The sequence below is a fragment of the Tympanuchus pallidicinctus genome, unplaced genomic scaffold (assembly GCF_026119805.1).
Source record: "Tympanuchus pallidicinctus isolate F22 unplaced genomic scaffold, pur_lepc_1.0 scaffold23, whole genome shotgun sequence".
NCBI classification, from domain to species: domain Eukaryota; kingdom Metazoa; phylum Chordata; class Aves; order Galliformes; family Phasianidae; genus Tympanuchus; species Tympanuchus pallidicinctus.
The window spans coordinates 10,740,755-10,754,462 of record NW_026294740.1 but is presented as its reverse complement, the minus strand read 5'-3'; the positions used below and the strand labels follow the sequence as shown (position 1 = coordinate 10,754,462).

Below are 13,708 nucleotides of genomic sequence, written 5' to 3'. Positions count from 1 at the left end.
TAAATGTAGTCTGATCTTCCACATAACAAAAGCAGAGCTTCTTCTAACATCAGCATCAAACTCAACTTCTGTTCGAGCAATAGTTCAGCTCTTGGCATTCTGATCAAACCAAAAATCAATTTAAACCTAGACAAACTGTTCCAATGTTCTGTAATCCATGTTTGCAAATTTTGAGCAACTTATTATAAAGCCTTCACAGTTGTATATTCTCATGCTGCTAGAGAAACCTTGCTGAAATTGTTCAAAAGAATACAGTTTGATGGCTCCTGACCGCGTTCCAATGGCCATAAGGTGGAGAAATGGACTATAGCCCAATGCGCTGGGTTGATGGGGAAATCCATGTTCAACAGTCTAGCAAAGAGAAAGAAAAATCATGATCAAAGAGCACGTCTCATGGGCATTGTTGTGTACAGATAAAAAAAGCAAGTTAAATATGGCATAGCAGTCTGAAATACAGAAATTAAAAAGCAATACTCTGAAAACAGTAACCCAAACAGCTCTTCATATTATTTGTAACTCTGTGTAAGCACAACTTAGTCAGCAGAATACACTTAACACCCCACATCAATTTTACCTCTGTAAGCCACCTGCTCAGCATAATTTCAAAGCCTAACACAACTACTTCCTACTGCAAAGTCAGCTCTACCTATTAAATTCTAAGAAAGTCAGTCTTCATGACCTTCTCTTACTGACTGACATCAAAAAATGGTGCAAAGCTATGATGAAGTACAGAATAAACACCAATGCTCACTATGAAAGCTAAATAGATTTGGGGGAATTCAAGAAAACTACTGTGACAGATATTCATTTTCTGAGGGTACCACAAAGAATGTCAGACTTCAACAAGAGTGGGAGCCTGCACTACTACCTCAAAGAAATTCATTTAGTAATTAAAAAAAAAAAAAAAAAAAAAAAAAAGACACCGGTGTATTGCTTGATTGTAATGACTTCCACAAAGTATAATTTACATCGCACCAAGACTGAGATTTGAAGTGTGCCATATACATCACAATTCGCAGAGGTGATGCATTTATACACTGTGGCAAAACGTTCTACCATACTTAAAGGTTGCAGCCGTTTGTAAGACCTCTCAGTCAGGCTTCTAGAAATATTCATGTACAGCTCTTGTCATTGACCACAGAAATCATGCATGTATAAGTGTTCAACAATGTACAGCTACATAAAGAAGGCTTTATGTGCCTGAAGATAAACAGAGCTGATTCCCAGAAAACACTGTTATCCTTATAATTCTATCTTTTGAGAAAATTCTTCTAAGCAAGCTGAGCAACTACAGGAAGGAACTGGATACAAAACAGCCCAACAACCACACATAGAAAAAAGCGATAAGCAGAGAACACTCCATTTACAGAAGTAGACACTTGTGCCTTGCTCCCATCTTCATTACCATTATTTTGTTGAGATGGAGCTACCACACCACTTGGCATTATGGTTTACTCTGCACGGAAGGAACTGGAGTTTATTTCCTGCATAGTAATTTTCCAATGTAATCCTCTTCAGGAGTTTAAAAAAAAAAAAAAATAAAGCCGGTTTCATTTTTGTGGTCATGGTAATAGCCTGAGGTGCTCCCAGCTGAAAGGCTGCTACAAAACAGTTTAATGCCCTTTAACTGTTCCTGCTAAAAACACCGGCGTAGGAGGACAGCCTGATCCCAGCCTCCCAGACTGCTTAAATTCCGGCCATTCTGTTGTAATTTTTAAATCGTAACAATCAGACCTCCTTCCTTTCAATCATCAGGCTAACCCAGTTGGAGGTCATATTAGAAGATAAGCTATTTTAGAGCATAAAAAATTGGAAAGATTGGAATATTCCCTATATTTCCCCTTGCCAACTCATAATGCTTGGCAAAGCAGTAGCTTGTAAATTAACACTAGCACTACTGGCACCAAGAGTGCCAAATTTATTTCCTTTTGTTACAGGTTCGTCTCTTGCCTTATTTATATACCACAAAGGCAACTTAGGTGTTAAATATGTACTACCAAAAACAAATTTCAAGAAGTCAGTTTTTCCTTAATGTCCCACTTGAAGTTGTGCCTAACCAACCTCTGCCCATCTTTGCATATGAGACTTCCTAGTGGAGGCTTCATGAAATTCAGAACTGTAACTATGGATTTAGAATTAAAACAGAACAGTTTTCTAAATGAACATTTACAAAGAATTTCTCTGTTCTACGACAGCTAGTGAGTTAACATAGAAAAGTTCTCTAGTTGGCAAAGTTGTTGGAGTATGAAGTCATCACGTACAAGTCTCTGAAGAAAATTCAAACATCCTAACCAGAAATAAGACAGAACAACAGACACCACTGCACACTCTCCCAAAAGAGCAAAGAATTTGGTAGGGAGAGATCAGTGTAATTTCACTGCTAGTTTTCATTTCAACCTCCTGATAGCCACTGTGCTGTCACACCACCAGCAGAACCAGGTGTTATTTTCAATGAAATGTCAATTTAGGAATTGCATTTAGTCTGAGATTACTTTCATCCAGGAACATGAGAATTACTACTGACTCTTCTTATAACAGAAAACCAAGACACAGACAATCCCATACTGTGTGTTAGGATGCTGTCAACACTAAACTTAGTATCGGCTTAATTATATCTTGGTTTTGACGTGCTATTTGTAAACATAATACACATAATACAAATTAGTATAATCTTTAACTTTCAGATATTAGACCTATAAACAGTTCTGTTACACAGTTCAATCATTCAGTCTTACTAATAGGATGATAATTTTTTGCCCAGAGTTTCTTTTAAAAGAAGATTTGAAGAAACCTTCCTTCCAAGCCTGTTGACAAATTTGCAAAAGCTGCAGTGACTCTTCATCCAAGAGAAAAGTGCTAGTAACAAGGCCACGGCAGAAAAGTGCCATATGCAAGAGCACAGAAAGAGAGGATCACTAACAGCCATAGCCTGTTATTTTAGGCTTTTCAGAAGGCACAGACAGGGTAGGAGGGGTGGCGGAGTTGCCCTCTATGTTAGGAAGTAAATAGATTGTGAAGAGCTGTGTCTGAGGAACAGCCATGATCAGATCGAAAGCTTGTTGGTAAAATCAAGAATCAGTCCAGTAAAGGGCATATTGTGGTTGGGGTCTGCTACAGGCCACCTGATCAGGAGGAGCCTGTTGATGAGGCCTTCTTGCTTCAGCTGCAGGAGGTGTTGCACTCATCCTGATGGGGGATTTCAACCACCCAGATATTTGCTGGGATAGCGGCTCGGCGGGAGGCAGACAGTCCTGAAGTCTGTCAAGGACATCTTCCTGGCCCAGGTAGTAGATGGACCAACCCGAGGTGAAGCCTTACTGGACTTGGCGCTCACTAACGAGGAGAGCATTAGAGAAGTTACGATTGGAGGCAGCTTGGGCTGTAGTGACCATACCTTGATGGAGTTTGTGATCCTGAAGAATGCAGGCCAGGCAAAATGCAGTCAGTACTCTGTGCCTTAGGAGAGCAAAATTCCAGCTGCTGGGAACTGGGATTGTTTAGCTCGGAGAAGAGAAGGCTCCAGGGAGAGCTCACTGTGGCTTTCCAGTACTTGAAAGTAGTGTATAAACAGGAGGGAAAATGGCTGTTTATGAGCGTGGATAGTGATAGGACAAGGGGGAATGGTCTTAAACTGAGACAGGGGAGGTTTAGGTTAGATATTAGGAGGAATTTTTTCACACAGAGAGTGGTAACACTGGAACAAGTTGCCCAAGGAACTTGTGGATGCCCCATCCCTGGAGGCATTCAAGGCCAGGCTGGATTTGCCACTGGGTGGCCTGGTCTAGTGGCTGGTGACACTGCACTTAGCAGGGGGATTGAAACTGGATGATCACTGTGGGCCTTTTCAACCCAGGCCATTCTATGATTCTATGATTTTACTCCATAAGCAATTGTGCAACCACACTAATGGTTTTTGGTAGCCTAGAATCTTCAATCAAGCTGCCCATAAGACAGAATGGCTTCTAGGCTGTCTATGACACCACAAAGGCCAGGCATTCACATTCACTGTACTTATTAATTCAGACCTTTTTCTTGCACTTATTTAAAATCCAGGATCTGTTTTTTTTTTCTTTGCTAAATCTCATCAAGCCAACTGTTTGGCTAGCCTCATTCTCTAGTCTCAATGCAGCTTTCATCAGTGAACCCATTCACCTGCTCAGCAGGTAAATGATGAACTCAGCAAGGGAGTGGGGGGGATATGGGAACGACACAGAGAGGTTACAAAGGAGTCTTTCAGTGTAACTGAAATGAGAAACCAGAGTGGCAAAGCATGCCCATCTTTTCAAGAGTGCCTTTGTTTCTCTGAGGAGCTTTCATTATCATTTTTCTCAAGCTATAGATTTGTAAGCCTAGTGTCAGCAGCATTAACTAACAGAAAAGCTAGTGTCAATCATCATATTTACTGCAGGAAAAACGCAGACAAGCTTAACAGTTGTTCCTAGCCCACTCTAAAGCTGTGCCACTGAAATTCAGTGCCATTTTCCTCAATTCATTTCTATCAGATTGTTTTGTGACAAAACAGAGACAAACCAACTACAGGCAATACATGCACAGTACATTTATTACAATGTTGTTTGAATCACAGAATCACCAACCTTCCACAGAAGGTTGGAAAAGACCCATCGGGTCATGCAGTCCAAACACCATCAACAGTTCTCACTAAATGTCCCTCAACACAACGTCCAAACGTTCCTTGAACACCAAGGTCGGTGTCTCCACCACTTCCCTGGTAGTGACTCCACCACCTCCCTGGGCAGCCCATTCCAGTGCCTGATTGCTCTTTCAGAGAAGTACTATTTCCTAACATCCAGCCTGAATCTCCCTTGGCGCAGCTTGAAGCCATTCCCTCTAGTCCTATCACTTGTTACACGAGAGAAGAGGCCGACCCCCCGCTCTCTAGAACCTCCCTTCAAGTAGTTATAGAAAGCAGTAAGGTCTCCCCTGAGCCTCCTGTTCTCCAGACTGAACAATCTCAGCTCCTTCAGCCGCTCCTTACAAGGCCTGTGCTCCAGACCCCTCACCAGCTTTGTTGCCATTGAAGAAACAGCGAAGCCAATATGTGTTAAATCTACTTTGCATAAACAGTAATTCAGTTTTTAAGGTAAGCTGTCCATCACCTCCATTAGCAAAGAGTTGAGAAGACTGAAAATAAGAGGGAAAAAATAAAGCCACAAATTAAATACAGTGTTCACAGTTTGGTAGCATTCAACTGTAAGATAGGCTGTTTGTTTCACCTGTGTTACCCACCATCCAGCCTGATGGCGCCAGCCTAGACGTGTCTGTTCTGTGGGGCTTGGACTTAACCAAAGGCACCCAAGTACTACTTCTAAAAGCAGGACAAACTTAAAGAATTAGACTGCCAAGCATTCATACAGTATTCTTCATTCTATCCACTAAGCTAAAAACAGACTCTTGCAACAGGTATACAGAAGTATGGGAAGTTCTCAGTCATACAGAAAAACATATGCAAAGCTGAGTGACTAGAAGAACTTAGGAAGGTGTTTCTTGAAACAAACACAACTTTACTGAGAATTTAAAGAGCTAATCCAGTACCCAGCCAGTCCTTTAAAACTATTTCAACTACCTCCTGTATGGAACAGACATAAGAAAGAAGCTGTAAAAGATCATAGATGTCAAAACTTGAGGGAGTGAAACAAAGAAAGCCACGACCGCCCTAAAAATCATCAAACACTGATTAAAAATAACCAAATAAATAAATCCATTACTAGGTCAGTATGGCCAAACAGAGTCCACAGCACACATGGCATTATATGGTCATATTCAACTTCTGTATAAGCAATAAAATTAGAGCAGGAATCCCTAGTACTTTTAAGGGACAAATCAACTATGGAGTCCCTACCACCACAGGCAGTCACACTGAAGAGGTGTAAATATGCTGTGCGGTTTCTCTAATTAGCAACTTCACAGTCCAATCAAATATTTCCCAAGCAGATTCTTAACAAGAAGTGTTTCAAAGGCCTCAAATAGTAAGCGTTAACATAAAACTTGCTTACCAGCTCACTGCTTTTATAGCGCATTAAACAAGAATGTAACATTTTTGTCACCTTGAAGTCACAACCTTCAACGGGTCAGAACTGAGACCTGAATTGCCCAAATTTTCTTAGTCCATCCAGCTACAAGCAGACACTTATTGTATCAAAGGGCAGATGTTTAAAGGATTCTTCATCTTTGGAAATACTGAAATGGGACACAAGACTTGGAAAACTCTATGTAAGAAAAAGGTATAATGTAAAAGCCTCTGGAGGTAATATGAAAGCATTGGTCCATCCTTCCAAGTCTTGTCATAAAAGAGCAAGTTTGCTTGGCTTTGAAGTGCAAAATGCATTTTGTGAAGCCTTTAATTGCAAGGTTGCAATGAATAAATCACTAGGAAGTTTCCAAAGTAGTCACCCCCCTAGAAACAAGATGTCATTTTTACCTTCAGGACTGAATCAAATGGAGTCTCAAATTCTGATGCCAGGCTCAAACATATCTGGAATTTTCCCTTTGCTGCAAAAGTTTGTTCTTTCAAAGATGTCCTGTTTTGCATCACCCAAATTAGTCTAACTCTGGGAAGTTAAGCTTAGCCAAACATTCCCATAAGAAAAAGGCTTATTAAGGAAGAGATGTCTTTAAAAAAAAAAAAAAAAAAAAAACATTTCCCCCCCCCATCTTACATACAATTGTATATGCTTTTAAGCAGTTCTGACCAATCCCTGAGATCCCTGAGTCTTCTGAAGCAGATTCAACTACATGCAAACAACTCAACACTGAAGTTACATCCACTGAAGTTTCTACTGCATCTGCACAAGCATTTCCTCATAGAAGCAAGGAGAAAATAGGCCTGAAGCAGCCCTTTATCTATCCAGTGGGAGGTGAATGTGCATGCAAGTAATGTTTTGGTACCAGATTGTATTAAAACATTTACCTCCAAGCTTCCAAATTTCCACTTTAATGAATCAAAGAGATTATTTCATATGCTGACGTCATTCATCTATTACAGTTTTCAGAAAAACTCCATTTAAACTTTAGAAATTCAAAGCCTACAAATATATTTCTAATACCCAACAAAGGTTTTTGTAAGCAGTCATTAGCCTAGAAACAAATTCATATTAAGTTTTTACAAGGTTAAGTGCACTACATGTTCCTGTCCAGAACTCAGAACGCATACAGTGCTGGATACCAAGCACAGCCGTTGCTGGTTCCTCTTCTTAAAGAGAAGGCAAAAAAATTACAATACAAAATCAGACTAAGATAATAGTAAGTTAATTATTGTTAATTATTCATGGTCACTGTATTAGGTATTCCCACATCTCTATCAAATACTTAAATTTGCATTTAAAAAAAGAAGTACACTTATAACCCCAAGTATAATCACAGCCAAAGAACTGTGGCTTCAGCTGCATCACAACCTGAGTCTCACCTGTCTACCTTAAGAAAAATATTTACTTTTATAATGGTACTGCAAAGACTAGTTATAATGTAAACTGTCACAGCACATAGCAGGACAAAGTGCTGAACACTCAGAGTAAAGGAAAGTTGCAGCAAAGATCTCTTCTTCCAGCAAGTGCCACTCAGCTGCAAGACAGCATCATTTTGCTTAAAAAAAAAAAAAAAAAAAGCCAGAATTGAGAACACGCTCATAAGCATAAAGAAAACTAGTCAAAAACTAGTCAGGTTCAGCAGAGGGAAAAAAAACCCATGAAGATACAATACAGAAAACTAAAACAAACCACTTCTCCTAAATTTAAACTTTCCTACCCACACTCAAGTAGTTCTTCCCTCCCTTCACACTGTCCAATGGCTCTGGATCTATTTGCTTTGTACACATCTCTTGAAGTTCAAGGATAGCACTGTACCTTGTTAAACTGGAAGAGTTCGCGCTTGAGCCTCTCTCTTACTGGATCATGTCCAGGTCTTAAGAACCTTCTCATTGTCCCCGCTTGCACCAAAAATCCTAACAAGCAAACAAATAAAAGACACATAAATAAAAGCAGCTTGAGAAAATAAGCAAGCAGAAGCAGGTTATTTTGGTTCAGCATTTAAAACAAATCAGCCTGAGCAGGATGAGAAAACACAGCTATAGAGTAACTAACACCTGATAGCACTGCAGAACTTCATCTATAGAGGCAGGGCTTCCTTACCCAATGCCAATCTCACATAGCTGAAAGAAGTATAGATGAAGCAATGGGATTTCAGAAGATTTTGTACTGCCATTTTGTGATCACTTCAGCCAGCTTTATCCAAAGAGCCAAGCAAAACTGCAGCAGTTGCTTAAACATTTAGACAAACCTATCTGAAGATCAGCTCCCAGGCTCATAGCATTATTGACTAGAATCAGTTTTCACCCCAGGTAACCCCCTGGCTACTGAACTAAGAAGAAAAAGAAACATTTTCAGCCCACTCCATGGGTATGGCAGAAAGGGCACAGAGCTGCCTGCCGGGTAGCAGCATTAATTATTAACCTGCCTTTTGTATCAAGACTAACTTCCCTGCTGAAGGTGGGGGCAGGGGAAAGGAATCTTGCACCTGCAGCCCAACGTGCAGTTAGAAGCAGAAGCCTTTTGGTTCATCTCATTGCCTTGCCTCTCACAACTGCAGAAGCAAGGAAAATTAGGCAGACTGACCTGCAGTCTAGCAGTCATGCAGTTGGTACCAGCTTACAGCCTCATACTCTGTGCAGCTCAGGAGATCCTTTGTTACATCTCTCCTCTACATTTATGCTAAGCTCTACCAAGTCAAGAGCAAAAGTTTGAATCACATCCTGACAACTTATTAGGTAGGTAGGACCACCATTCCCACATCTTTCATAGAATCATAGAATTGTTTGAGTTGGAAGGGACCTGTGAAGGCCTTCTGGTCTGCATCCCGCCTGCAACAGACAGGGACACCTATAGTTCAGTCACAGAGCCCTGCCTAGCTGACTTCGATTATGTCCAGGATGGGGCACCCACCAGCTCTCTGGGCAATCTATTCCAGTTTCATAAGTTCCAGTGCTCAGACAGCTCAGCTTTTCACAAAAACAGATGCTGGACACTCCAGTCAGTATTTCTTTCATTCATTGGGTAGGAAATTACAGTAATATAGCAGCTACTCTGCACACAACTAACACGTACATGGTGAGAGCCAGAACTTTTGAGAAGCAGTGAGAAATCAGTACAGACATCCTACAGTAAGCCACGTCTGAGAAGATGCAAGCACATAAGGCATGGAGGAGGGGTACAAGGCTAGTGTCAGAAGAGGCTGAGAAGGACCAGGATCACTGATAGTACCACCAGAGCAACACAGGGCCTTGGACCTTTGATTCAAGCAGAGGTGCTGGATGGGTAACAGAGAATCCAGCTTTCTTGGCCTGTCAGCATAGAATCCGGCAAACAAGGTGCCTGGCTATCTGTGTATTTCTACCAATAATAGCTTAATAGCTAATGACTTAATCAGCCATCCACTACTGAGGGCTTGAATTGCTTTTTCAAATGGCTTTTAACAAGGCCTTACCAACCCTGTAGAACATACAGGGAGAAAAATTACAGAGCACTCTCTAGCCATACCCCTTCAGAAAGACCCCAAGCTAGAAGCCATGTTGTTTTGTTGTATTATTCCTTTTTTGCCTTCCCTATCCACTCTCTAAAATCTCCAGGTACTTGCACGGTGCTGTCCAGAGCTCACTGAGGAGACTGATGCACAGTCCCCTTTCAGAGGACTAGGAGATCACATCAGCACTAGGAAACAAGCAGGGTCACTTCACCTCCACAGGCATCTCCACTCTGCACTGAGAAGGGTGGTTCTTAGCTAGGCAGCTGTAGGCATCTGTCTTGGTGAACAGTGTGATTAACAGTAGCTGGAATGAAGAACGTGCACAGGAACACCTGTAGTAGGGAATCCTTTCAAAGAGAGGAAGAAATGTGTGGTTTACTTGGGAAGTATATCTTACTACAATGATTCGGGTAGCTGAATTGAAATTTCAAGGTTTGTATCAGACCATGAGTCGTCTGTAAAGAACTTTCGCCAGGTGGATGTTCCAGAGAGAGAGGGACATCTTCACACAGGACAACGTTTGCTGTAAGCTAGCAAAAGCTACAGCACAGCAGCAAGCTACTGTGTTAGGCAAGGAGAGCAAATCACACCCATGTGTAACACACAGCTTGCCCCTAGCCAGACAAGGAAAGTGCCAGAAACACACCCTTTCCCACTGTCAATCAATGTCCCAGACCTGTTAAACTAGGCAAACTACAGAGAAACTGCTAATTATGCTTCTGACTTTAGGAAAGAGACCTCCTTAGCTATGACAGCAGATGAACTTACAATTAGCAGCAACATAAAAAGAAGAGTGGGCTTGATTTGAGAGTCACTATTTTGTATTTAACACTCTGGTAGAATGTTTTATCATGAAATATTAACTGCATCTAGAAGCATGCTGTTTTAACTTGCTTATGCAAGAGATATAGTATACATGCTCCAGCCCACAACAACTTGCTCAACTGGCTAAGGAGCATAGTAGTTCATAGAACAAAACAGTAACTCACTTGGAGAAAACGTCATCCTGGCAAGATGATGTGTTCATTACAAGTCAGCATCCATTGCTTGTATCAGGAATTCATGCCTGACCAAAGAACTTCTGAGCGTCACAGTATGAGAGGAGACGAGAAGAAAAGTAGTTTTGAGCAACGGCTGGGAAGGAACAGCTAAGAGAAATACATGCACTGTAGCACAGGTTGACAAGGCTCTTGTCAATAAGGAGAATCTTCCTTTTATATAATAAATACTTCTTCTACTTCTTCTGATTTTGGTAAAAACAAAAAGATCGCACAGTTGGTATAATCTTATCTTCCAGATGCACATTTACATATTAGCAGACCAGTTTCTCTCCCACACACCTTTCTTTCACATAAATTTGCAGTTCCATTTGATCTGCGGTTATCTGCCAGTCAGCACTTACAGTCGTACAGTAGCCATTGTGGCTACCAGTAGCTGGAGAGGAATTCTCCAGTAGCCTCTGAAGCCATGCCAGGTCTGCATGTTCTTATTTTCCAGGAAAACAATTCTTTAGGCTTTCAAAATTAGCCTCTTAACCAGAAACTATATGCAACATTATCTTTTAAGAAGTATCGAGGTCAGTCTGTTTATAGGCAACAATAGCCCAAAGCTGAGTCAGTCCCAGTTTTGCTCACACTGAGTACACAGACACCTGACAGCAAAGCTCAAAGCATGCTGCACATTGAGCTCGTTCAGCTCTGTTAGTATGCTTGGCTAAACGCAGTGAGGTACTGATCTCCACAGATCTAGCCACAAAACAAATACTCTTCCCTATTCACATAGAAAAACAAAAAGAGATGCTAGAGTTAGTGTTAATACAAATTGCAAGATGATCCTGATGCCAATAACAATCTGAGAGTTAACAACGAAACCAGACTTCATTCTGGCTTCTTTGCTTAGCTCAGTTCACTTCAGACACTGAGATTTATTGCAAGTATACATAGCAGGTCCCATGGCAGACCCATACTCAACAATGAAAATGTCCTAGGAAAAGCAGTAACTGTTACTCGCTGCTGTGTGTTAACATTCCTACTCAGAGCTCTACATTTTGCTTTGTCTTCATTGCTTCAGCATGAGGCCATGTGTCTTGCTGCCCATGCACAGCCTGCTGAAACACTCTGAATTTTCTCAGCCAACGAGGCTGAGAGAATCACTTTTTGTAGAAGTCTTTTGCAATTTTTGCTCTCATTCTGTTATGACAGTGAAAGATTCACCCACAAGAATAAGAGAACTGACGCTCTAAATCCCAATCACACAAGCTAATCCAGTCTTACAAGATGAGGAGCCCAGGTCAGAAGCTTTTCATATACAGTATTAAAGGTGGATATGGTCCCAAGTTAAGCCATACTTGTAATAAGTATTTTATTCAGGTAAGAGAGAGTTGCAAATTACTGTCTGTTAACCTCCTCGATGGCCTTTACTCAATTTGAACCAGTCCAACATCTTTCTCTAAAAGGAATCAAACACCTCAAGTACTTTTGAATCTTGCCATGCCTTAGGTTTCCTGCTTTTTTTTCTTTCCTCCTCCACCACTCTTTCCTGCTTACAAATCCTTAAAGAGAGAACTCCTACCTACACATTTGATAATACTTTATAAGCCCAGCTAAAATAAGAGTCCTTATCAAAAAGCTTTGTTTGAACTACAAGCAAACAGTAACCACCAGAGCCTTGTCTCATCTTGGCCGCCTCCTTGCCCTCAGAAATGTTAAAAACAGTAATAAAACAAAGGCTGGATCAATTTCACAGGAAAAAGCTGTTCCTTAGTACCAGTTGTACTGGAATTAACAAAGTCAGCATTATTTAAATATTAGCATTAAATTTATTGATTCCAGAAAGCCATTAGACTTATCAGACATCAATTTCTATGAAATTAAAAGTTTTAGATTGAAATCAATGAAAATCTCTATTATTTAATTGGGCTGTCACTGTGAAGTTAATCTCTATAACCTCGCTTGGTTATGACACACTATCAAGACATAGAATCATAGAATCACATGATTGGAAACAACCTACAAGATCATCCAGTCCAACCGTCTCCTCATCACCATTGCCACCACCAGCACTAAACCACATCACGCAGCTCCTCATCCAGATACCTCTTGAACACTGCCAGGGACAGCGACTCCACCACCCCTCTGGGCAGCCATTCCAGTGCCTGACCACTCTCTGAGAGAAAAAGTTCTTATGTCTAATCTCAACCTCCTCTGATACAACTTGTGGCCATTACCCCATGTCCTGCTCATTGCCTGGGAGAAGAGGCCAAATCCCTCTTCACCACAACCTCCCTTCAGGAGGTCGTAGAGTGCATATATTGAAGTATAAAACACAAGCCAAGCAGAATACATAAAGCTAGTGAAAGAGCAGTTGCAGTTGGTAGAAAGCTTAGAAGCACAAGATACGCTCTCCTCTCCCCAGAATCAGGCTTCTCCAAGATGCTTTGACAGCATTATTTCTACATCTGAGACCCATACATAAACCTCCCTCGCACAACATAAGTGCTATAACTGCTAGCACCCCAGCATTTGCAGCTTTATAGAAACAGGGGAGTAACCAGATGCAACTTGCATACAGTCGTCAGGCAGCAGAGAGGTAAACTGAAAGATCCTCCTGCAAAAAGGATTTATTTTTGTGAACCTAGAGTTAAGTGAACAACTGAACAGACTGTGCAAGTAGCCATCCTCCCAAAACAGAGAGAACATTAGTAAGAATTGGATGGATTCTCCAATAACCCTTCTAAAATAACTGAGAAACAAACATACAAATCAGAGAAGTTCGTGTACTCTCACAGCTTTGTATTCAGTTACCAGAGAACTCCCATTTGCAATCAATTTACTAACTGTGCATATCTCCTGTGTCATTATGGTTCCTATTGTGTTCTCCTTGTCATGGGAGCATGAAACTGTTGTAGAAGAACAAAGTCTTTGCACTGGACAACATCACTGCACATCATGCAAAACTCTTCTGTCTGCTACTAATAGGCATGATTCAGAAGGCTCGTAGTTTTGAAACAGCACCTTACATGCCAAACATAGTGGGTCAGTAGAGCAAGCCACAAAAGTTCTTTGTAAAGCAACACAGAACATCTAGCAAGAAGAAACTTTCTGATGATCAAATGTTTTTTCCACAGAATTTCTGCACAGAAATAAAACTTCCAGTTACTGCCAGCTCCCCCTTC

General features: G+C 41.0%; 1 protein-coding gene across 13 annotated transcripts in view; it reads right to left on the bottom strand.

Moving 5' to 3' along the window:
- The window catches only part of LLGL2 (LLGL scribble cell polarity complex component 2), a 35,366-nt gene that overhangs the window by 18,401 nt on the left and 3,257 nt on the right, over positions 1-13,708 (bottom strand). For 3 of the 13 annotated variants that reach the window (XM_052687838.1, XM_052687837.1, XM_052687835.1), the window contains 3 exons: positions 7,860-7,957; positions 7,450-7,599; positions 254-351 (listed from right to left, as the gene is read on the bottom strand). In XM_052687838.1, the coding sequence (XP_052543798.1) occupies positions 254-351; positions 7,450-7,599; positions 7,860-7,934 (323 nt within the window). In that variant the 5' untranslated portion in view covers positions 7,935-7,957. The other 10 variants (XM_052687843.1, XM_052687844.1, XM_052687839.1 and 7 more) reach the window with 9 other exon arrangements.